Genomic DNA, 26,643 nt, shown 5'->3' on the forward strand with positions numbered 1-26,643 from the left:
CCAAGTAACAGTTTAGATCCATTCTTCAACTTAGGTCGTACATAACAATGAAAATTTATCCTTACAAAACCATGAAAAATACAAGATAATATTCCACTTGCATTTTCTACTCTGCCACATTCACACCAACTCACAGGGATACAGAAGTAACATCACAGGTTCACATTCTAGTTAATATCATGTATCTAGTAGTGGTATCAGTATTCTCAAGGCATGCATGAGAAAACAGTTCAGAATGAGGCACAAATCTAACAGAGAGAATGTGGACAATTAAGTCAGTAAAACAGATCACAAAAATAACTCCAGGAGTAGCTTTAACTTAATGCTTATTATTTAAGTAATCTCCTATGACCTTAGATCCAAATTTTAATATTATCCCTTCAGATAAGAAAAAAAAAGAAAAAAATAAACATAACAGCATGCAAGTAATTCTGAAGATTAAAACCAGAGAAAACATTTCTTTTTGTGATGCTATAAATATGACAAATCTTGTAAAGACTGGCAAAACAAAATGCAAGAGACAAAAGCAAACCTAAAGACTTTCAAAGAATAATCCAGTTGAGTGCAAAAAAAGGGAAAATACTAGGATTACAATGGATGCTACAGTGATTTCACAGAGAGAAATGAAATTTTCACAAAAAAAAATGCAACTAGGAAAGAAGTCCAATTTGGTTTTTTTCTCTGAATGTGGTGAGTGAGGTCATGTAGTAATTTAGTTTGCCAGAGACCTCTGAATGCCATGTGGTCCAATCTCCTAACTAAAGAGAACCACCTAAGATCAGGCTGCACACAGCTCATCACTATTTTAAGTACCTCCAAAAATCTAGACTGCAGATGGTCAAACTTGCTGGATGACCTGTACCAGCATTTGCTTTCCTTGTGAAAACTCTTTCTTCTTGGGTTCTAATTGGAATTTCTGCTCTTACAACTTAATTTTTGTCTGTTGCATATTTCCCTTGCAAAGAAGTCTGCACTCCACAGCCTCCTATCAGACACACTGAAAACAGCAACAATATTGCCAAGCACTACTCCAAGACTTATCAAAGTGCATTGTCTCAGGCTCTTATTGTATGCCATGTGTTCCAGGACTCCAGACTTAAAAGACAAGACTAGGTTGGGGCTTAAAACATTGTATTAGACAGTCATTAATCAAAAAAAATAATGGAAGAGGAGGGTGAATCTGCAGATACAAAAGATAAAAGATTGATTTGGATACTAAAGAGTGAAAACTGCTTCCGAGAGAGAAGCTAAGTTATGTCTAAGTCTCTACTGAGTTAAAAAACATGAAACGTTGCAAAGACTTCTTTGCAACTGTCTTGAAAACTTTTCAAGTATTACACATGTTCCCTCCCCATGGCTCAAGAATTCCATGCAGTTTCACAAAGTCTTCCAGCTTGATTTGCAGTAATCTCTTAAACACTTGGAGGATGTAGGATTTTTAAGGATTAAGCAGTGGGAACAGGTTGGAATGAAAATACATAAGGCTTCTGCATATAACCTAAAGCTATGAAGAAATACCACCCACAACTTTATCAGTAAAGTCAAAAATTAGCTTGCCCGGTTAGAACAAGATGATTCAAGCCAACAGACATTAAGAGAGTGCACTGTTAACAGCATTAAAAAAAATTTAGGAAAGAAACAGAATTCCTTTCCAGCTGATGCAAAGAAATATATAAGAAAGCAACAAAAGTGAATCAGAGACAGGAAAATATCTGAAGACCTAACGAAACCAGATCTAGCCATATCAGAATTTATCCCTGACACCCAGTATATTTGTAGCCAGGTAAAACCCACACTTTTAGCAGGATAAGGGCAACCAGAGAGTTCAGAAGGTAGTGTGATTACAAATCCCCATTAGTCCACCACTGAGAAAAACCCAACCAATCAAAAACCCCAACATTTAGACATGGTGTAAATGTAGGTATCCTGGTAACTCTTCTGTAACATACACAAGACAAAACTGATGAAGTACAAGCTGAGAAAAAGGCAGTACCTTCCTAGTCAAAAACTAAAAAAAAGTTCCCAAAAGAATCTCTAGGGAATGTGAATTAACTTAGTAAGATATCCAGTATTCACAGTAACATAAAATGCAGTTCAGTTCTGAAAGCTGAGCATAGATGATCTTACTACTGCACACTGTTCTCTTTGGTAACTGCAATGGATTACAATAAATAATAATCCATTATTCAGGAGTCAGAACAGTAATCATGAGATGCCAGCAAGTACATAAAGGGTGTGAGAGTTAGATCCATTTTGAAAATAAGAAGCAGTCTCACATTACACTCAATCTGTGTCTCATATGTCTATATCTAATAATCTTGTAATCTGTTACTCTTTGAAGTCCTTTTAATATTCATATGGCAATATAACTAAATTAAAACATACTTCATCTGAACATATTGCTATCAGGTTTAAAGTCATCTTTCAAGGTAAAACTGTCTTTCAAAGAGGAAATATTTTTTTGCTACCCTAGAAAGCTCTTATTACATATTTCCCCCTTACTATATCATCTAATACATTGTTAAACTGAAGAAATCCAAGGAAGTTAATAAATACATCACTGTAATTCAGTCTCTATATTCATAGAAAACGTAAGAAAAGTTCTCTTTACTTTTACATGAAACAGTTCACAATTAGACAACAGAAAAGTGAACAGAACAAATATCCTGAAAAAGATTTGTAAGCCCCATAATTTGTTGAATTCTGTTTCCCTTCAATACAAAATAGTGAAAAGTATGATTATTTTAAATTTACTGCACTGTTAATTGTGTGAAAATGTATAAAAGAAAGGCACAAATACTAGTTTGCAGACAAATCTCCTGTGAAAGACTGCACCTAGTACATGTAGATACTTCAGTGTGCTGCTGCAGTGCAAACTGCAGACTGTACCATTGGTAGGGAGAAATGGCTGGAGATTCCAGCAAGATCAGTGATCTGGCACTGACCCTCTGCACAACAAGGGGCATGGAGACCTGTGGCACCAGCCAGGTACGTGGCCCCTCAGAGACAGGACCGGAGCCAACGGCTCAGCAAAAACCCCAGACCCCCAGCGTGCAGCAACTGTGGATACAAATGCCCATGGATTGCTTGGTTCAGGGTCCCTCCCTGCAGCAGCCAGCTTGATCTCGAGCCAGTTCTGTGTGACTCTGCCATGATTAAAGAACTTAGAAAAATCACATCTCTGAGACTGTTATGGGAAACCTATGGTTGAGCCTGCAAGGAGACCTTGACTGACAGTGTGAGAATGGAGTGTGCAGCATCCATTGACTCACTTGGTGACTCACTGGGGGGTTTTGCTCCCAGCAGTGAAAAGTCTGGGGTGGTGGAAACACAACTACCACAGTGGATGCTGGATGGCCAGACAGGAAAGTTTCCTTAGAACTCATTAGCCTAATGCTGAAAAAAGCAACCTGTGATTTAGAGAAAGTAATGGGAATATAAACCAGCATAAATAATTATTTTTTAATTGGCAAAGAATTAGAGCAAAATTAACTTTCTCCTGCCAGTAATATGCCGGCCCAAATTAATTGCAGTACATCTTCCAAAATTATTATTTTCATTTTGCTTTATAATATGATGTATTTGCTGCAACTTGGAAGACAAATTCTTAAGCTCTCTGCCATAATTATCTCCCATTTCTTTGTTCCTCGTTTGATACCTAGCAACTATTTTTTATATCTGTTTATTTGCTAACAAGCCTCTAAAAAATACAAACTGAACACCTTATTATCTTATCAGCAAACACCTATATACGTGTGTATATATATATATATATATATATATGAACATCAAAGTTTAATACTCTTCTAATGGTACTCAAACAACATACATGCAATCTCATGTACATTTTCAGCTGATGCTCTTCATGCATTAAAAGTTAGACACATGCTTTAAAGAAATTTAAAAATTTGTTAGTGAAGCCACTATACATTAGTGAAACTGCTGATAACTCCATTATGCAAAAACACCCATTCAGAATGCATGCTTGGGAGGAGCCCTGATACCTTTAATTCCTTAAGTCCCTGCATGTATCTCCCTTCTACATCATGTATCTGGTCCTTAAGATCATAGATATCCTGCAGGACATAGGAATGAACCATTGCATAAGAAGTATGGGGAAATAATTTAAAGTTCAAAAAGCATTAAAAGGTTTACATGCATTTCTGTCACATCACAAGGCCTGTAATAATTCCCAGAAATTATAATTAATTAACAACAACTTGTGGAAATTAAGGTTTTGTTTATAACCCCAACTCCAAGACATCTCAAATAAGACACAATTGTTTGGAATTCAACATAAACAAAGTCTTATCTTAATAAGCTAAACTCTTAAACCATAATTATGAACACAAAATTACCAAGATAAATTACCAAGAAAATTAAAAAACACTTCATGATTGAAAATCACATCCTCATAGCATTTTCTTATTATTACAGGAATTCCGTATTATAGAACAATCTTCCTATTTAAACTAGCTCCAAATTTCCTGAAAATGCAATTCACCCGTAATTCGCTGAGGGAGGCATCAGGATCCACCAAACTGCTTGCATCTCCACTTCCTCTCCTAGATGAGCTGCCACTCAGAGGAGTTGCGCTTACTGAATTGCGAGATGAGGGCTTAAAAATGGGGAAAAACACTATCAGGAATTATAAGGTTATTTCTGGTATACTTGATAATACTCTTTATAAATTTATTCAAATTCACAGAACAGTTTTCTCTCAATTTTTTTTATTATTAGCATACAGACAGTATTTTCCATTATTTCCCAGCACTTGTGTTTCCTCTTGGTAAAACATTTGTTTCTCATTGATGACTTAGTGTATCAGACCATTAGAATTTTTGAGTCATCTGTCCAGAAGACATTAATAAGATGGCTAATAGTGCTGAAACACTGTAGACATTTACAATATTCTAAATATTATAATTTCTGCCATCCAGGATTCAGAAGAAAGCCTACAATGAGAATCTACCACATGGATTTTTATAGTCTTAGCCTCCTAAATGTTAGCCTTTTCTGTTAAGTATTTCTCCCATGAAAAATAAATTGTACAGAAAATTACTACTGGCCAAAAGTAAACTGAAGAGTAAATTTTTTTCCTCAAGAAATAAAAACCATGAAGCATTAATTTTGGGGAAATAGAAAGTATATATAAAAATATCTTCACAAGCTAACCCTGACAAAAAATACACAGAAAATACACTTTTTGAACTATTTCAACACTTCCAAATTTTGTGAATGAACACTGACTTTAAATAATTTTACAATTTAAAAATCTTACCCTTGAAAATATTTCTGAATGTGATTTTTCACTCTTTTCTTCCAGCTGAAAGAGAATAGGAACATGATTAGCTTTTGTAATAAGGGACTACCAAATCAGCATCTTTTGTCCAAAGAGACTGAGAAATATTTAAAAATGAAACATTTTTAAAATTCCAGATGTTAGCACAGATCAATACAGGTAAAACAATATTCATCATAAAAAAGTAGTTGTTACCTAAATTGCAAAATAAATTACTGCTTGTAATGAAAAAAAGCCAAAAACTCTCCTTTAACATGTCCTTACCAATACCGAGCAACAAAACATGTTTTATTATTTTAAATTTCAACAGAGCAATCACAACAATTGCTGGTGGCATAACAGATGCAAAGCTTCATGCAGGAACGCTAAAGGCAGTCAGTGACAGCAATGTGAACACCCTAGTTAATAGAAAATACATCTGTACTTCCCATCTCTTTAGTGTCACCTGTGATTACATCACAATAAAACAGGTTCAGGTAAAAGCCTACAACTAAAGTGTACTAAGTAAAAGCCATCTACAAAATCATTTCAATTCATATTTTATGTACCGAAGACTAAGCAAAAGAACTAACATACTCCTTTCCTACTTAGGAAACTGCTATTGCAAAATTATATTGTAGATGTCCACATTTTCCACATTTCCATGAAACAAAACAGGTGTGATTAGACATGCATTTAAGAATGCCTGTTTTTCTCTATGCTAGGGGAAAGAGTTTTGGAAGTCTATTACAATCACAGAAGAAACAAACACAACTTTCTAAGATTTTTCTTTTTCCTCCTATTGTGGTTTCTGTAAGAGCAACATTACTTCTTCATGACAAATTCACCACCTCCAATGATGTATTGAAATTACAGATTGCAAACACTTGTTACCAGTATGATGATAGAATGATGTGAAGAATCCAATTGATCGGAAAGATATATTTAGACCAACCTAGATAAAAATACAAATTTTGAATCTAATAATAAATAATGATGATAACACAAGCAACTGAGAAGGCAGCGTAACTACCAGACTCAGTCTCCACACTTCTTTTAGCAGAGTATTAATTTCAGAAAGTCAGCTTTATTATGGGAAAAAAAGTGCTGAAATTTAAGGTGGAGAAATAATTAGTCTCTCATGATTTCAGAATGTACAGATGATAAATAACATTAATTATTACAACTTATACAGTGCTGCAGCAGCATTAAAATATAATCTAAATGCTAAGTCACAGAAAGTGGTTGTGAGAGTACTCTAGCTCTCAGTCTCTCATTCAAAGCAGACCACAGCCAACAGCCCAGGACAGCTGTGGCTTGATCTAGCAAAGTCTCACCAGCTCCTAAACACAGAGGCTCTCCAGCCTTGCTGTAACCTGACAGACTGCGACAATAACATCCCAGTGGAGCTTCTTCGAGTGTCTCATCTGAACTCCTAAACTTCAGCACGAGGTTGTTGGCCCCTGTTGCACTGCTTGGCAAGGGTATGAAGACTTTGGCTCTCACCTAAGCAAGCACTTACACACTGCTGATCACCACACAGCATTCCTTTTGCTAAACTAAATAAACACAGCACTCTCATCCTCTCTGCCTACCTAGTGCACGTGCTAACCCTAAATGCTATTTCAAAAGATATACCTAAGAACAGAAATCGGCCTTTTTTCTCCATGCTAGTAAACACAAAAGTTTTGCCTGCAAGTAACAAGAAATTCTAGAACTTACATCAGTAAGAAAGAGAAGGTGGCTAGGTTTGGCATAAACAATGTTCAGCCTAAAAGGAGCTGCACAGGAAAACTACCACGATAATTTTCCTGTGACATGGTATTTCATTGACACAGGATTCCATACAAGTGCACAGCCAACAAGGAGTGCTTCAGTAATGGATTCTGACAAAATCTCACGTGGGATGAAGGAACTCTAAAATACACTAATGTGGGCACAGTTCTAAGTATTTTTGTCACTAAGAGAAGTAATAGTATTCAGAAAGTATGTTAAACCTCCCTAGCACTGTTAATATCCATAAGAAAAAAATGTAAATTGTTTGGGTCTTTAAGAGATTGTTAAGCTTATCACACACACACACAAATGTGAAGTGCTACACTTGTCACATGCTTCTAGCAACAGGCAAAATCTCCTTTGAAATAAAGCAGCATGCTTTTTAAAAATTCACTCAATGCATTTTTATGTGAAAATGAGCCCCAACCCCATAATAAACCTATTTGCAATTAAGTAATCTAGAATGCTTTTACAGTATTTACTCTTTCAGAGTATGAAAAGAAAATCCATGGTTTTGCTGTATTCACTACAGTGTAAATAAAAGCATTACACTCACACTATTCACAACTTGGCCATCATCTGCATCGGAAACAATGCTTCCCCTGCGGTTGGAACGACTAAAATAGTCAGCAGTAGTTTCACTTTGATCAGAAAAATCAGAGGACTTCAAAAGATAAGGAGAAGGTGAAAGAGAACTGAAGATGACACCACTGAATGAGCAAAAGTTTATTAAAAACCAAGAAAATCCTACCTTAAGTCACTATTATTGCACGCAAAACAATGAACATTTTTATTGATTTTTTTTTTCCTCAATTACAGTAATACAAAAAATCATACAACCAGATACCAAAGGGTTTAGTACTAATTTAGGGTCAAACACAAACTACAAAGAATTTTTAAAATTTGAAGATCATATAAATTGATAAATAAAAATTTTTATTTTTCTCTACAAATGTTGTGGTTTTCAAATCAACACAAACCAAACAGTGCTAGCTGTAATCTGACCTCCTTCTCATTCTCATTCCTAAGTTTTACACTAGAAGGCAAAGTTACTCCCCAAAGATGTATGTCAGACAGGCACCTAAAAGGGTAAGGAAAAATGCTAGTGCTACACATTTCTTCTTAAAAAAGGCAAAATATATCTAAGTGCATTACAGCAATTGCACCTGCCATGGGAAGTCAAGTGAACTATTCCACTGAGACACACTATGCATGTAAAACACAGTATTTAATGGGAAGAGGGGGTTTATCATAAACTTATTGATAACATTCTACTTGAAAAGGCAGAAAGTTAAAACTAAATACAATGTTCCCAGTGAAAGTGATTACAGGACAAAAATGCTTATATGAACAGTTTGAAAATATATTGTCCTTATCCAATTCTTATAAATTAAAAAAAATCTTTATACTTGATGTATGTGTAGCCTCATTCTGAATAAAAGAGAGTGAGATGTCTAAGAGAGATATATATATATATATAACTGGTATACAAAAACAGTTTATTGATGAACACCTGGCTCAGATTATGCTATTTTAGGACTAGAGAATTTGCATTTGTTGTCACTGCTATGTTATGTTCCATTTCTCTGACAACAAATTTTCCAGCTATTTTCCAGCTATATCTATATTTGAAATAGGATCCTAATTTTCATTAAATGTAGCTAGGGTGGCTAAACTTTTCTATTGCATTTGCATTTCACAAAGTATAAAGATACTGAAGAGAATTCTTATTTATTATAATTACAGCAAAAGACAAACAACCCAGGCTATAATCTATGACAATACTGGTCTTTCATTCAAAATCCACTTCTCTTTGCTGTTGACAAGTCCATACACCTAATGAACCTTGCTGTCCCTCCTTCCATACTTTTTGTACTCCTAATATCTTTCCCAATGGGTTCATAAAAACTGATACATTTTAAGATGGAAAAGCATCACAGTTTCTCAAAAGTTTTTTCTACCTTTTCCATCTCCTACTTGCTCTTTTGATTTCCAGAGAGTACTAAGCTGACATCAAATGCATTATCCAGAGTAAAACCATAATACAAACCACAAAAACAGTATGAAATTAATGTCAAATTATTAATAAGATTTTTTACCTCATCTGCTTTGAACTCTTTCAAGCATTCACTAGCATGAGTGAATGTACCTTGGCATTATTGGTATAACATATACATAGTGATAGTTGATACATATATATACACACACACATCTATATATTCCTTTATATCTCAAAGTATATACTTTTAAGAAATTAATCTCAGTGTTAAAAAAACTAAGGGGACAAGCAGTGTTCAATGCAAGAGACATGTATGTCAATACCTGTTAGGTTTTAGAACTTCATGAAGCAACAGCAAAATTACCTTTTTCCTACACCTTCAAAAGCTCATTATGATATCTCTTGCAAAATAAAAAAACATTAGTTTTTGACAAATGTGGTTTTATTTGTTTAGTACCAATAACACTGTTAATACGTGAGAAATTAAAAAAAGGACTGAACATTTCAATTCGGCCCATACTAGAACACTGATCACTTTTTTTGTTTTGTGTAGCATGACAAATGATCAGCTGTATCAATGAAACTTAGAAAATTGCTCTGTGGCAGAAGTAAAATAAAAATCTACAAAATCACTTTGCAGGACAAAAAGCCAACTTTAGAATGACACTTTTAATACAATACAGATCCAGAAACAAATTTCTCTCATTTTTGATACTGGTTACCATAAAACTTACTGCATGATATAAGTTTCCATTAATCCTCTTCACCAAAAGAAAGACTTTTCCACATGTACTGTAGTATGTTTCATGTGCTTGCCCCATCTATGACATAGGGTGGTAACCTCAGCAATGTACTATACTTCAGCTACTAGTTGTTTATTATAAACACTAAAAAGATATTTAGAAAAACAAATTCCTCGTACTGTCTGACTGCTAAATATTTATATCTTGCTAAAAAACACAGCACTGACAAATCAAAACTCCTTATGTGGAATGGTAAAAGCAAATCTGTGTCTTGGTCAGTAAAACATTCCCAAGTGGATGTACTTGTAACTGCTGATGTGTTAATACCAAAGCATTCAGCAAATCATGCACAGGAATGCTCACCACAGGACTACTTCGGACTGAGCTTGCTCTCGAAGAGTAACTGTATTCAGATGGCTAAAGAAAAGTTATGAAGGACATTTTCACAACTTTCATAGATTTTTGTCTGCAGAAAACAAAAATAATGAAAGAAACAACCAAAGGCCTATTACACTAAGAGTGCAAGAACTATTTGAGTTATGTCACCCATCACCACCCAATAAGGCCTGGGAAAGAAGGAATGAAGTACCATGTACATCCGGTCTCAGCCATTATAATGCCACACTCATATACTGTAATTCCTATGCAAAGTTGTGTATTCTCTTGTCCTGTTTCCAGTTAGTAGCATACTTTTTGTGTAAAAAAAAAAATTAAACGATCTCAGCAGCATTTACTATTACTATTAGGCATGTCTACTTCCATGTGTCACTAAGAATTCCCTCAAAAAAAAGCCAGTTACAAAAATGAAATCTTACCTATTTGCATAATTAAATTAAACATTTAAACTGCAATTTGGTTTTAACTGCTTTGAAGCCTGCAGAAATTTTAACACACCCTAGGAACTGAAGCTATGTTGTACACTTAGTGGTTTTATTTGATGCTCATCCATGCACATTCCCCTGAAAGAGCCATGTTTAAAAGTGCAAGGCTGAAATCTATTTATGCAGTGAATAATAAAAGCAGCTCTGAGAAATGCAACTTAAAAAGAAAAAAAAAAAGACCATTTCATGTTGCTTTGCCCCTCTCTATGAAGAAAGCTCTAGCAGAAATTAGAATTATATGTATATCAGAGTTATATGCAATAGCAGACTTTATGGTATTGTTCTCTCACTCAATCTTGTAATGTTTTCTTGAGAACATACACAAAGCCAAAAAAGGTAAATAATCTGTTTTCAATCCAAGTGCAAAAGAAGATTTCACTAATTTAAAATCCTACATAATATTTGATTATTTTTTCCATAGGTTTAGCATGTCTCTAAATGGCAGTGTAAGATGAATTTGAACTACTATAGCAGAAAATGGCATAAAGTTTCAGATGTTCATGCCACTTTTTAAAGATAAATTTATGTAGAGCTATCTTGGCTATTCTTATGGCACTATTAGCTACTCTTTATTTTGTAAAGATGCAGATTAGGTTTTCATACTATTGCACTTTTTCAAATGCCTATTAAATTTAAATATGGCATCCTATTTAAAAGTATTCAAGGTGTATTTACCACAAAATTCAATAATCTCCTGATTTCCATCCAAACGCTTAATTTTTTAAAATACTTTTTTAGTATTATACATGCAGTTGTTATTTAGTATGCTTGAATTAACTTGTTCTAACCCCAGTGTTCTTCAACATCATAGTTGCATTCACCAACTTTTTGCTCGTCTGCAAAAAGAACAGTAAAACAGCAACTACTAAAATACTTTTAAAAGGCAAGTTGACAATGATAAGGAAATTAAACTGAATGTCTCCAGAAAATTATACATAGAAAATGCAACTCTAAAATTATCCAAAAAATGCATGTCAACCCTCATGGCCATACCATACAAATTTAAGGCAACCATGCAAATGGTGATTACAAAATGAACTGATACTTTAAATCAAAGCAGTGTTTAAAGGAGACTTTTACTTCTATTGGGCCATTCAAACATCTAAAGATAAGTAGGATATTGTTTTGCATTGTACTAACCCTGTAATTCCTAGTTGGTGCCACTGGACCACTGTATAGAGAAGACGACTATAATGTGAAGAACAGAAAAAGTCAGAAATATTTTTTCTGCGTACATAAATTCTTTATTTATGTTCTACATTCCACAAAAGTCTTAAGATTTAAATATTAATCTATAGTAGACAGAAACTTTCAGAAAAGAGTTGAAGAGCCTCCAGGAAAACCTGTTATCTTTGAAATTAATTTAAACATTATTAAACCAACCTGGCATTTTTGCAAGTAGATTTGTGGAAGAGTGTGAAAAAATTAAGTAGTTCTCAAATAACATGCCAGTTTTCTCTAACTAGTTATTTAAACCTGGCCATGACCACAGCTGCAGGTACTGGAATATATTACTCATCTCATGACATACCAATAATTTATATTAAGATGGAAAAAAAAGTACCACTGTGGTGGTAAACATTTAAGACATTTTTTGTTGTTTTTTAAAGACAGGAATTTGAAACAGCAACTGTCACAGCTGCTGGTTGTTTTCTGTATATCATACAGAACCATGAAACAGAAGATATTTTTAAACCCCACACGCTGAACAAAGTAACATGCATGTTAAACATTTGTTTTATAAAATAACCCTTACAAGCAAAAAAATACAACTGTTACCACTTTTAGCTGTGATATTTGCAAGTGTCATAGAGAGATGTTAGTGTCATATGGCATAAGTAAGCAAAACCAAATATATGTATTTCATATAAATAATTAAATTCATATAGAAAGAGGAGACAGACCCGAATGTGGTAGGAAGGAACTGGTTTACTATATCCAAGGCTGCTATAATTTCTTTGATCATAGTAAATTCCACTCTGAGGGGTGAGGAAGGAAAGAAGAGAGAAAACAAAGGTTGCACCTTTAGATCTTGGAAACAAAAGTTTTATCTTAACATTGCCCAAGTGTTCTCAAGCTTAGATCTTGTGCAGAATGCTGAAACGTTTTCCCTTCTGTTGACCCCAAACCCATGTAACTTTCTTAAGCAAGTAAAGAATAAAAGCCCAAAAACTACTATGTTCTCTGTATATCAGCATTATCAGTATTTCTAATGCCATGCTCAAAAAAACCAGGAAATAATTTTGGTATTTTTCCTCCATTATAAATAAGAAAACTCCAAAAGCTTGACAAGTACAGCAAGAAATACATGAAAAACATAATTGACTAGACTTGCTCATAATTAGTACAATTATTTACTTTATCCTTTTTTCCATTAGATACCATTATGAACCAAAGCATTTTGGGGAGAGAGAAGGACAGAAACCCCTAATAATTGAATTTGGGCTGGATGCTTATGGCTGTTTATACACCAGCACAGCCTGTACCCTACCACTATTCTTTAAATCAAGTGTGCATACTGAAAGTCTAGCAATTATTCTTTGGCTTATTTGTGTTGAGTTTTGACAATTTCTACACAAATTGCATATATATGAACATGTCAGGCAAAAAATTCATACACACATACAAAAAAGAAAAAGCAGACAGATAAAAACAGGGCAAAATGTAGTGCTGCAGAACACAGCACTTCTTATCTCAACAGGCAACAGAAAGCAGAAATATGCATATTACTGACTTGTTTAAAACTAAGGGAACAGGAAAATAGCACTTCAAAAGCACATAGAGAAATGCTGTAACACAGTAACAACCTCATCTCAACACAAACATCCATTGCTGTTCTGACCCCCCCCAACCCATAATGCAATTGCTAATTCATCAGTACCAAAAACCATCTGAAAAATTACATCCAAAATATTTCATTTATTGACACTATATTCACATAAAAACACCGAACTTTCTGTAATAGTTCCTGCACAATCACAATAATCCCCATGCCTTTCTCAATAAATCACTGGTTTAGCATCAGAGTCTATGGCAAATTCAATTTGCTGTTCCTCTACATTTGTTTCTAACTATCTGATTAGGGGACAAAGTGGAGTAATAGGACATGTATCTCCATCCAGAATGAATAAACTTTAATCCAGAGAAGTGCCACCTTTAAATAGTTCGAAGAGCCTTTTCCAGGCCTCCAGCTGAACAAGATTTCTATTCAGCTGATTCCATTGATGTATTGCACTGATATGAATACAGTTTCAAACACAAACTGAGGTCACAATCTGATCAATATGAGGTTTCTTTTTTCCTAGAAACATTTATGCAAATGTCAGGAAGGTAATGAATTTATCCATGATACTGCACACTTAGTATATTTATAATGAATATTATACTAGAGCACTATAAATAAATTTAGGTTAAAAGGTTATAAATAAACCTTTATGGGAATAAAGAGCTTTCTCCTCTGAATTTTGTGATTGTAGTTTCATTCTAAGAATGAAATTTAAAGAATTAATACCACTACATTAGAATATTAAATCATATATAGAAGACAATCTTAAAATATAAAGACAGACATAAGAGTTTTATCACCTAAAACAGAAACAACACATGAAATTTTATTGTCATAATTAGAAAAAATAGGCCATGCTTCTATCACTGTGTTACAAAGAACTGGTAAGTGAAACTATAATCAACCCTATTCTCACTAATATAGGCTTGGCTCAAAGCCAGCACTCACATTTCACAACAAAAAATTAACCAATAAACAAACTAAAAAATCTGAACAATAGAAACTAATTTAACCATTAAAATGTGTTTTCCTATCTGATAGCTAATTCAGATAATGCTGCTGTTTAACCAAATACAGCCTTTTAAGATGCTTCCATACTCCTTTTGGTACTTAATACTTGCCTTTTTTTAAGAAACACATGGATCTTATGTGCCATAATACCACTGAGAATGTGATGCAATCTACTACCACTTCATAAAAATATGAAAAGCCTTTTAAGTGAAGATATACAAACCTGCTTTTTCTCTGGACTGAAATAACTTTCCACTAGATTAAGCTTCTATATGGTAATGGAGAATAATATAAATAGATGCATACACACTTTTTTCCCCCAACACTGTCCTCCAAGTCCAATCTGTATGCACTTCACCACAAAGTTGAAAAATAACAACTAAATACTAGAAAGTGCTTACTTTAAGACAGTTGTCTTTCCTCCCTGGAAAAACTTTTACATGTAGTCTACAGAAGGTGTTAGAATTATAAAACTATTCTAGATCTGAACATGTGATACTACAAATGTATATACTTTTTAAAGTTAAGAATTTAAAGTCACTAGTTAGTACCATTACACCTTAGAAACAAAGCACAAAAACAGTCTTCACTCAAAGGCATGCAAAGTATTAATATACAGGGACCAAATATCTTGCAGACATACCCTTAGAGTTGTCATACTAAAGCAAAATAAAATTAAATAAAGTGAAAATCACAGTGTTAAAAAAATAAATTGTCTTTTTTAAAAAAAAAAAAAAGAATGACTAAAAAGACTTACAGGAAAATTACAAGAAAATGTATTTCACTAATTATGAAAATTCAAATATGAAGGAATATCCATTTATCCAGCTCTGAAGTGCTTTCTGAGCCTGGACAACTTCATAAAAACTAATCTTTTTCTGCAACAGCATCCTATTTTATGAAAAGTGAGATCATTTTGGACAGTATTACTCTATGTGAAATATTTCATGCGATTTTAGTAACAGAATTTTAAATAATTAAGCCAAGTCTCATATGGTAGATTTCATTAACCTGAGACAGCATTTACGAGGTTATGTAACAAAAGGCTCATCCCCACACACTAAAGGATCATCAGCCTCCTTGTTGAGCTGTGCAACTCATCACAATGCAGTGACCTTCCAGGGCACCTTACAGGCCCAGGAAGGTCAGTGCCTACAGGGTACAGGGCATGAAAGACCTTACAGGTAGAAGGGGAGATAGCATTTTGTGATCAGGGAGGGGATAGAGGGATTAAGTATTTTTGGGAGGAGCAAGTGTATGAAAAAGAAGGAACAGTATGATGAGAGGACTAGCTGGGTATAAAAAGAATGGCAGTTTACCAGATTTGCCAACTCTTAAGAATAGTAATAAAAGCAGCTCCATAATAATAGTTTAGCCAGTGTCCCATGTTTCTTCTCGCTCAGCAACAGCAAAATTTGTGAAGTTTATACTTCTTTTCGTCCACTAAGAAAACTTAAATTTTCACAGCAAGCTTTTTTTTTTTCCAGTACTTTTAAAAACTTCACAGGTATTTTGACTGTAGGTAACGCACAATAAAAAATACAGTCTATTATCAAACTAAGCCTACTTGTAACACAACAGAAAAAAGAAACTAAAGGGAGTTTGAAAATATTACACTATATAGTAGCAGCATGCTGGACTATTGCCCAGCACAATTTACAAAATTAGGAGTCACATGAGGATTGCAAGAAAAGATATTTTTGTCTACTGTTACATCTGAAAATTTCTTCTAGACCAGAAATTCCCTGAATTTAGGTTTTACATTTATTTAGAAGTTAATATAGGCCGGATTTAGCTAATTTTATTTCATACTGTATTCATATTTTATCAATAGTTCCAATACATCCAATAGTACCAATATATTAAATGATATTCTAAAACTGTAGCTGTAACTTAGAGTTACATCTTTAAGTTTTCAGTGTTACTAGAAGTACTACTTACAGGGCCCATAGGTCACTGAATCAGTTTTAATCGCTTTAACTATTTATGTTTTCAAAACAATATCTTTCTTTAGTTATTACCTTCAATAAGCAACCTTGCAATCAGAGAATGAAGACAGATCACTCAGGCACTTATCATCACAACGCTTGACTTATATCTTTTCTGACTATTAACTGTCTACTAAAAATGTTTAACTTGCCTAAACTAGGGATACCACAAATATACAGAAATACCCATTACTGAAAAGGGAAAATTTCTGTATTTCAGCCTTGTCTATTGTTCTAAAATCACAACATAAAAGAAAAAAGTGTTTCCTGTTGTAATTTCCAACAACATGTTTGTACCTATCAAGGCTGATGGACAAACTTTTTCCATTTGATTTTACTTCTCTACTGGGGACACTGGGAGAGAGCAACTGAAGAGATGAATTCCCTTCCCTTCAGTAAGTGCTCTGTGCTGAAGCTAACCTCAGCATTTTTTTATTTCAGTTCTCACATTTGCTATCATAAAGTACTTGATTACACCAAACATTTCAGCAGTCCTATTAATATCACTTTCTATAAGCATGCTTTCACCAAACTACCGCTTTGGTAAGTAGACACAAAAAATGTTAGTGTGAATGCATCACATTCTAGATAAAAAGCATGCTCATTCCAGGTTACACACCAAAAGATCTCTCCTTTTGGAGGTACTTGCTCTGCTCCTGTGAGATGCATTGATATCTGAGGAACTCTTAAGAATGAAATTACAAAAAAAATAATCAGGATATGAAATAAATATTTTAATTCTATTACTCTTCATGAATGACAGAAAATAACTAAGGCAGTCAAAGAAATTCTAAATAAGCCCCCCAAAAATGATCTTAGTTATCTGCCCAATTCAAACCCTCTTGTTTAGACAATGGCCAATTACTTAATCTCCATTTTAGCATATTTGCTGTCAGCCAAGACAAGAGCAGATCTGAACAAATCTATACCAGTTCACAAGTTCCTAGGAGTTGCACGTAGCATATTTTACCTGTTCTCCTGATGAAGCATTTACCGTCCAAAATTATTTGTGTGTGGCAAATTGCAGATACACTTAACACCAGGGCTTGCATGACATTACACAAAATTCAGTTAATTAAAAACTACATTTATTGCAAAGACCTCTTAGCAAGTGACAATCACCTTTTTTTAAAGTCACACAAAGAAACAGCTCCTTCCCACTTCCAAAATACATTAAACCAACCCTTTTATTTTAGTAATTTCTCCCTTTCCTGGCCTATATACCCAGCTCAATGAATGACCAGCTGATTCTTAGGCAGATACAAGACCAGGAGAATGTTGACCTCAATAAAACCATTCTTTACCAATATATATAGTCTAAAGATGATATAAAAGAACCTATACAATAAATATTTCTGTTAGTAGACTTTGGTATACCTTATATCATTGAGCTAAATTTTTTGCCATTAATAAATAATATATGCCCACCTTCTCAAAGAAAAAGAGTCTTGCATCATACCAAACTCTTCTTCAAATTGTATCTTAAGGTACTGCTACCTTGTGTTTCACAAATACTACAGAAACACACTAATACTCAAAATGTAAGAAAAGGCTAGAAGACCTAAACATATAAACTATCTTTTTAACATTGATGGAAATAAAATAGCAGATGAACTTAAATGTTATATGTGACTCAAAATGACTAAAACTGCAAATACTTAGGAGACCTGAAGCTTCATCCTCCACAACCCAAACCTTTTTTCCTTTGGTTTGGTTTTTGAAGGCCATGATCAAAAAGCAAAAGTATACAGTTTGAACACAAACCAAACGTGAATGTCGACTGGAGTGGGGAGAGTATCTGGCCCTCTCTGCATCTTCCTGAGAAAGAAGAAATGCAGAGTTATTTCATAAGGAAGGGGAAAAAAAAAAATCCAAACCAAAAAACCTGACAGCTTCAGGAAGCCAAAGTGAGCAACATGCTGTTAGCACTAATAATGCTATGCATCATTTTGAATAATCCCTGGTGGCAAGAAAACTCATTCAAGTCAGAAGAGCTCACTTCACCTGATTTGGGTCAGTATGCCAAGATATTACATTAGGGGATGTAAATAAGGGAGATTAATAAAATTAATAATTAGTGTTCAGTAGTCAGTCTTATGATTAAAATATTTATGCAGAAAAAAATAGCACAAAATTGTTTAAATTAAGAAATTAAACTAAAAAATAGTTCTACAAAATTACAAGTACACTAGTAAGAGATGTACCCTATAATTACTACATTCATATTTTAAGTAATCTACAAAGTTATTTTAGCCCCAGTAGAAATTATTACTCAGTTGCCTCATACATATTTTTGATTTTCTTCTCTATTGGAGGAACAAAGCTTCTTAAGCAAATTCATCAGTTTTAAGTTCTACAGCTAGTTTTGTTCTACAGTGGCAGTGAAAATAATAATCCCAACTCATAAAATTTGTTCTGCTGAGAGATGAGAGAATGTTCATTTTGGCTCACACAAGAGAATATGTGAGAAGAAGCAAGACAAAAACCACAACTAATTTAAAATTAAAACATATTTCACATTCCATAAGCATCTCAAACTGTTGCAGTATGTAAACATGTTAAGAATAACCTTAATTTTAAAACCATCCCACTTAGAGGCTACAACACCATTTTGAAATTAGGAATTCTTCCTTGTTTCCTACAGTTTTCAATATGTTGAACTATTCTAAAGATCGTAAGCCAGTTATTTACAGAATTAAAGGCTTTGCCTCCAGATCATAAATGGGTATCTAAAGACTAAAACTAGCTTTCATACTGCTTACGGTCACATGGTTATCATCTGCATTTTCACTGGACACATTAGTTTGTTTAAAACTATTTTACAACTATTCAGTATTCAATACGCCTATTTAAAATTGCCGGAGCACTGTCACAGGGGGAGGGTAGGTTCATTTCATAATGACATTTTCATCTTTCTATACTGTTTATTTTGAGGTTTAATATGAATGTTCATGGTATTAAACTTTTCAACACAATATAGTTAGATAATTGTCAATTTTAAATGTGCTTTGTATCTCTGGTCTGAATGGACAAGTACTTCTTAGTAATATCTGCAGCAGGCAAGAGGAGAGTTTGCTACTTATATAAGATTCCTCTTAATTGGTAGGAAATAGAAAGCCTGTGTTAAGTGCTAAGCATGTTCAGATCAAAGGATTATACACTACAGTACATATTGCAAACAGATAGCTGCTGCTGTTGTCTATCAAGCTTGATTTCTAAAAGTTCAAGTCTGAATTATGTTATCTGATACAAAGGTTACATCTCCCAGTCAAAGAAAGGGGTGCATATCTGTTCAGAATTCTCCTGCAGCAGATGTACCTCTTAGGACTGCAAAAGGAAGGCAGCATTCAGTTGAGTGATATTGAATTTTGAACGAGATTCCTCGCAAATATAACCTATGTTCCCTGTTTTGGAAACTTGATCTCAAGCAAAAAATCCTTCAAAGGTACATTCTGCCAAGAAATACAGAAGCTATGTTGATCTTGAGAACTAATGTATACACAAATATCACTTAGGCAAAGAGACAATGAAGAGTCAATACAACATTGTATATATATAAAATTCTAATGACAGTCCTAGGATTTTTCAATAGAGATTAACTGTCATTGTAGTTTCAACTATTTGAAATTATAGCTAGTCTCAGCATGTATTACTTAAATCTTGGTGATTCAAAACATTCCCACAGTGAACATTTTCCAAAAAGCCAGGTAAACCCCTGACATCTCCCATATACCCTTTTAAGAGGCACATGAAGTTTCTGAAAGGAACCCTCTAAAGAAACTTTGCTATTAAGTCAGTCTCACTCCAGTGCTGGGTAAAATAATGGAAAATTCTATTCTGGGAGGTACTGAAAAACACCTGGGGGAGAACTCAGTCATTGGTCACAGCCAGTATGGCTTCATGAGGGGAAATTCCTGCTTGTTGAACTTCATTTTGTTATACAACAGAGTAATCTACCTAGGTGACCTAGGAAAGTCAGTAGATTGCTATCCTTTTTGACTTCAGCAAAGCTTTTGATCTTGTCTCTCACAGGATTCTTCTGGACAAAGTGGCCTGCACACAGCTGGATAACCATGTTAGGCGATGAACAAGCAACTGGCTTACAGCTTGGGCACAAAAGGTTGTAGTGAATGGGGTGACATCAAACTGGCATCAGGTCACTGGTAGGGTTCCACAGGTTCATCTTAGGCCCAGGTCTCCTCATAAATGACTTGGATACAGAACTCCAGGAATAGTAAGTTTGCTGATGACACCAAAAGGGAGGAGCTCAAGGGCAGGGAGGCCCCACAGAAAGACCCTAGCAAATCAGAGAGATGAGCATGCACCAACCGTAGTGTCTTGGTTGGAAAGACGTGGTACATTCCAAAGAAGGTGGGAACCTCCCTTGAAATGGAAAATGTGACTCCCCTCCAAATTACTATAGCTTTGACATGGCAAAGATATGGGAAAAAGAATAACAGTTCTTTTACTAGTGTGTGTGTATATACATAACTGTGTGTGTGTGTGTATATATGTATAGATACAGGTAAAATGAGGCAAACAAACCAAGCACAACAGCATTAACAACAAACAGAGCCCTGCACAGGCAGTTCCATCCTTCTCCCGGCTGTCGGGCACTTTCCCCTCTGGTGCAGTTCCAGTCACAGCCGCCAGGGGCGCTGGTGGCTCCCGGCCGGGCAGGGCGGGTGCGATGATTCCTCCGCGCCTGCAGGGGGCGCTGTGGCGCGAGCCCTGCTGCCTCTCTCCGCACGGGAACGGCGGCACGGCCGGCGGGAGAGATGGAAAGGGGCTTCCTTTACAAACTCACGGGGGGCAGCTGGGCCCGGCGCCCCTACGGATGGTGAAATGGGCTGTAGCAGGAATCTTGAGAGTAACAGGCTCGGACAGCAGAGATGGGCATACCTGGGGTGGTAAAAAGTACAACAAAAACTCCAGAGCCGTGCCAGGAGCGGCAGGGTATCCCTGTGGGCAGGGGATGTCAGGTTAATGTAGCAAAAAGCCTTAAGCAGCGGCAGAAAACAGCAGCACTGGACAGCAGCAGATGACCTTCTGCAAGCAGCTGCCACAGGCACTCAGGAAATGCTCCCTCCAGAGGGGTTCAGGGGTCAGGGTCCCGGGATCTCCCCTGGGGCACCTGAGCAGATGGTGAGGGTCCTTCCCAGTGAGATCGGGAATCAACACAGATCCAGTTCAATGGCTGCTGTTACGAGCAAAGCACCCACGGTAAGGAGAAAAGTAGTGTACACAAAACTCTGTGTTGACAGCGAATTCCCCCTGCAGCAACAGCGTGACTGTCTCCCCTCAGATCCCAAGAGATGGAGCAAGGGACAAACTCAGCCCCTGGCCTCCCAGCCGAACTCTCACAGTATCTCTGCACATCCAAAGAGAAAGTTCCCCAGCTAAGAGACTGCAGCCAGCTGCACCCCTTCCCCCCATCTTGGCCACACCCTTTGTTGCTCTCAAGTATCCATTGTTCCAGTTTCTTAGGCAACAAATGGAAGAGAATTTCCCTCCGAAAGGAAAAAACAGAACAAATCCTAACCTCCAACACATATGAAGCTGTTATAACAAGGGCAAGTGCTGGATTCTGCACTTGGGATGGGCCAACCCTGGATGTACAGACAGACCAGGAACGAGACACAGGAGAGCAGCACCACAGAAAGGGACCTACAGGTCCTAGTTGATGGCAAGTTGGATATGAGCCAGCAGTGCCCAAACAGCCAGGAAGGCCCAACCATGTTCTGGCTGCATCAGGCATAGCATCACCAGCTGGGCAAGGGAGGGGATTATCCTGCTCTGCTCTGCTCTGCACTGGGGCCACCTTACCTCAAGTGCTGGGGGCAGTTCTGGGTGCCACAATATAAGAAAGATCAAAACTACTCGAGAATATGCCTGAAGAAGGGCAACCCAGATGGTGAAAGAGCTGGATGGGAAGCTGAATGAGGAGCAGCTGAGGTCACCCTGTCTGTACAGCCTGGAGGAGACTGAGAGGAATCCTCATTGTGGTACTGAACATCTTCACAAGGGGAAGTAGAGGGCAGGGACTGATCTCCTCTGTAATGACGAGTGACAAGACAAGTGAACAATGAGTCAGGGGAGGATTAGACTATGTACATATATAATTGAACCACATACATATACAGTTTAATGCATGTGTACATGTATTTTATACATAATTAGACACTTTGAAATTACACACAGCAAACCATTAGTAAATTACTTCTTCCAAAATCCTATGTTAGTTCTCTGGCAAAGACATGCACAACAGGTGATTTTAGCCTACCATCCATTTCTGGATATGAGCCCATTTTCTATCATATGAATGCTGAGAAAACTACAAAATGTAAAAAGAAAACCAAACAAAACATTTACAATATAAATTAGAGTCATCATATAGGACTGAGTTCCTAAGTTGAAAACTCAAAGATCTACATGAATTACCATGTAATCTTCAGAATGATGGCAGATATCTACAGCAATTCAAAAACTGAAACTGTGGCACAATGAGAAATATAAAATTGAGGCAAAAGTATTTTGCATATTCTGCTCACTACTACAGGGAAAAAAACCCACAACAACCAAGTATGAACATTACATGGATTTGAGAGTAATCATGATAAATAGTAAATTCTCAATGTTTTACATGCAATGTCAAAACCTGAATTAAATGCAACAACTATCCAATAACCAGACTGCTGAAAGCCTATCTTCTAGGGTGGTTTTTTTCCCCTCAAGAAATGCAAACGTTTTTTTAGGAGAAATGTGTGGAGCATCACACAACTGTATGTGTAAATATTACCCCAATTAAATAATTTTTAAAAAATAAAGATCTTGACAACAGGTATTTACTGTGAATCCTTTCAGTATAATCCAACACTAATACTGGAAATACTTGCACAAAACTGAATTACACTAAAAGACAATCTTAGGGAAATGCAGAAATAAAATACATTATGAATTTTTGTAAAGGTTTGCAGTAATTCCTGGTGAATTACACTACCTCTTTTTGTTGTCGCTCCAGCTCTCTCATACGTATATCTCTTGCTTCTGCTCGAGCTGCCCGTTTTGCTGCAAGTCTGGCTTCTGCCTACAAGTATATGAAAAATAATTAAAGTTTAAAATAAGTTTTTTGTATAATGGTTTGAATACTCAATCTCTTCACAAGTACACATTAAGACTTTAACATCATAATATAGAAGTAATAAAGAATGGTATTTCAAAAGGAATATGTACCTAACTCTTTAAGGATAACATTGCTAGTCGAAAGAATTATATGTTCACTTAAGAAGTCATAAAATGGCTTGGGTGTGAAGGGACCTTAAAGATCATCTAGTTCCAACACCCAGGTCAGGGGCCACCAACTGAACCAGGTCACTCAGCACCCCATCCAACCTGGCCTTGAACAGTTCCAGGGATGGGATATCCACAACTTCTCTAGCCAACCTGTTCTAGTGCCTCACCACTCTCCTAGTAAGAATTTCCTCCTAACATCCAATCTAAACCTACTCTCTTTTAGTTTAAAACCATACATTCCCCTATGTCCTAAGCCTATATGCCCACTAAAAAAAAAAAAAAAAAGTCATTCTCCCTGCTTATCACAAACCCCTTTCAGGCGCTGGAAGGTCACAAATTATTTTACTGTGCTTCAGGAAAACTAAACAGGTATATAATCTGGGAGTTTAACTTCAAATTAGGATTAAACTACAGGCACTAAAATATCAAATAAGATATTTCTGTCAAAAAATACAGAAGGCAGACTCACTATAGCCTTTTTACTCAAATAGTTGGTCTTAATTCCAAATGACTCACAAAGACCACTTTTTCTGTATTTTGCATATGCAGATAAAACAATCCCAAGGCTGTGTCAATACTCCTGACTGCCATAACAATCTTTTTTCAAAGCAGCATAAAGCTACTCTTCTTTCTACCTGATGACAACACACAAGTAAAGCAAGGAAATTACCATGTAACAGGACGTACTTTCATTTGTAGCCCATTATTGCTCTGCTGCATGGAAACTGTCACATAGGTATGCATCACAGAAAAAAAAACTCAGAGCTGTTATGTTTTGATTTAGTTTTGTCTAAAAAATAGCAGATATATCCATCTGGCCTTCATGCTCTGGCAATTCTTTACTGTGTTATCTTTGTTAAATATATAAAGTTAATTGGTTTACTGATTCATACTGAAAGTCAATTCAATTTCACCACTCTCTCCTAGTCCTACACCCAGAGACCTAACTTTAAATTCCTACAGCAAAAGGGAAGCTCCATTTCTTCTAATTTACTAAACCCTTGATAAAACACAAGTGAATTTACAAATATTTGTTATAAAATAGGTGCCTGAAATTAAAAAAAAAATCTCTAAAAAATAAGATTTTCTTTAACAAGTGGCTTAATATTGCATTAATTTTTAACCTGAACAACTAGATTCCTCTAAAAAGCACACAACCTCAAAAAAAGACTAAATATTTGGCAAGTTAACTAAAAGGACAGTTCTCAAGCTTCCTCCACCATACTTCAGAGCAAGAGACAAATTACAGAACTATTAGAAAGGCCATAATACCAAGTAATTCTTAATTCTCAGCAGATCTGTTAGAGCACAGGCCTCGTGCTATTTATGCAGCAGTCACACAAATCTTCACAGCTATGTTATTGCAGTTCAAAACTAACAATAATAGAGAAACAACCATAATTCAAAAGGACAGTTTTCTTCCTGGATGCTGCAATTTACACTATTGCCTTATTGAAAAAGCCCATAAAAATTGTGAAACAAATTACCACCAACAAATCTTTAACAGAAAATTTCATTAGCTACATTGAAATAAAGTGTTATTATGTTTTTCAATTCAACTAGTATTTGATTTGAGAGAGCATACCAAATCCATCATTATTCCTTGCTCACAGTAGCTTGGGAGCCAATACAGATTGCTTCCTACAGCCTTTGCATTAAACCAAGTCCAGTCTTAGAAAAGGACAGACTGGCCACTACAGTCCTGATTTCAGTTTCACTGGTCATTATTCTCTATGTAGTCTTTAGACCAGACATACATTAATAAAACATATTATGATAAACATCCATTGTAATATTATCTAATTGAAGTACAGCTCATTAAAAAGTGATATACCAAGTTTCTGTATTTCTGGAGTAAAAGTTCAGCTGTGTATTGTCCAAGATCTAGCAACTCTGATACTACTTCAGAAGCTTCCTAAGGGAACTTTCAACTAATAAAAAGAAATGGAATAGCTGAATTTTCTTGAAGACTTGAACTGCAAGTAAGAGATGAGTTATTAAAACCTGGTACTCTTACACTGGTGGCTTAAATGTAAAGACTGTTTTAAAATCTGGTGGGCAAACAGCCATTAGGTAAAGAAACAATAATTCAGCATGGAATTTATTCATAGAATTTATCAAAAAGGACATAGAAGACTACAGAGGAGATCTTTGTAAAAAAAGAAATCGGGTAGGAAAACAAGGAAGAGGTTCTTGAGACTTTGCTTGGGTAAGAAAAAAGGACTAATTGATAAATTATTAATTTATAACTAAATCTCCAAATTAGCTTTTGTATGAACACACTCATACTATCCACATTTACCTGCTACTCTAGGACAAATTTGTGTTTTTAAACCAATACCGTATTTCTTTGTGCATTAGCTCTGGTCTAAGTAGCAAAACAAAGTAATCTGTTCACCACGGAGTTCTGGAATTCCTCATTTCAAAACAGATACCAAATGCCATTACATGAACAACAAAAAAAAGGGCAGTGTTTCCTTGTACCTGCATAAAAAGCATTTCATTCGAGAAGATTATTATCCTGGATGTTTTCAAGCAGTTAAGCAGTACCTTACAGCAATATTCACTTTGGTTTATTTTATTGCATACGTTTAGTAAATATAAAGGTAGCAAGACAATGTTCTCCTTCCAGGAGGTGACACAGTCAGTTTCCTGATTTTCACCTAAAAACCAACTATTATAATCTATTTATAGTCATTTAGAAACCCATCTCTATTCTTTAACTTTTTCATCTTTGTTTTTGAATATATATTCTACCACAAACTTTTGAAAACTTTTCTCTCAACTTTCAAGGATTACATGTAGTTCTTCAGTTAATCAAAGATATTTTTGGCAAGAAAGAAAGAAGAAAAGAAAGAAGATGAGAGTTTAACTTGAATGCCTTTG

General features: G+C 35.5%; 1 protein-coding gene across 3 annotated transcripts in view; it reads right to left on the reverse strand.

The window, feature by feature from the left end:
• Window positions 1–26,643, reverse strand: part of LRRFIP2 (LRR binding FLII interacting protein 2) — a 53,678-nt gene that overhangs the window by 13,128 nt on the left and 13,907 nt on the right. For 2 of the 3 annotated variants that reach the window (XM_062489488.1, XM_062490386.1), the window contains exons 3-5: window positions 23,465–23,551; window positions 5,282–5,326; window positions 4,505–4,618 (exon numbers count right to left, since the gene is read on the reverse strand). In XM_062489488.1, the coding sequence (XP_062345472.1) occupies window positions 4,505–4,618; window positions 5,282–5,326; window positions 23,465–23,551 (246 nt within the window). Of the gene's footprint in view, window positions 1–4,004; window positions 4,077–4,504; window positions 4,619–5,281; window positions 5,327–23,464; window positions 23,552–26,643 lie in introns of all 3 variants that reach the window. The other variant, XM_062488680.1, reaches the window with a different exon arrangement.

The sequence above is a fragment of the Cinclus cinclus genome, chromosome 1 (assembly GCF_963662255.1).
Source record: "Cinclus cinclus chromosome 1, bCinCin1.1, whole genome shotgun sequence".
In the NCBI taxonomy this organism is placed as follows: Eukaryota; Metazoa; Chordata; class Aves; order Passeriformes; family Cinclidae; genus Cinclus; species Cinclus cinclus.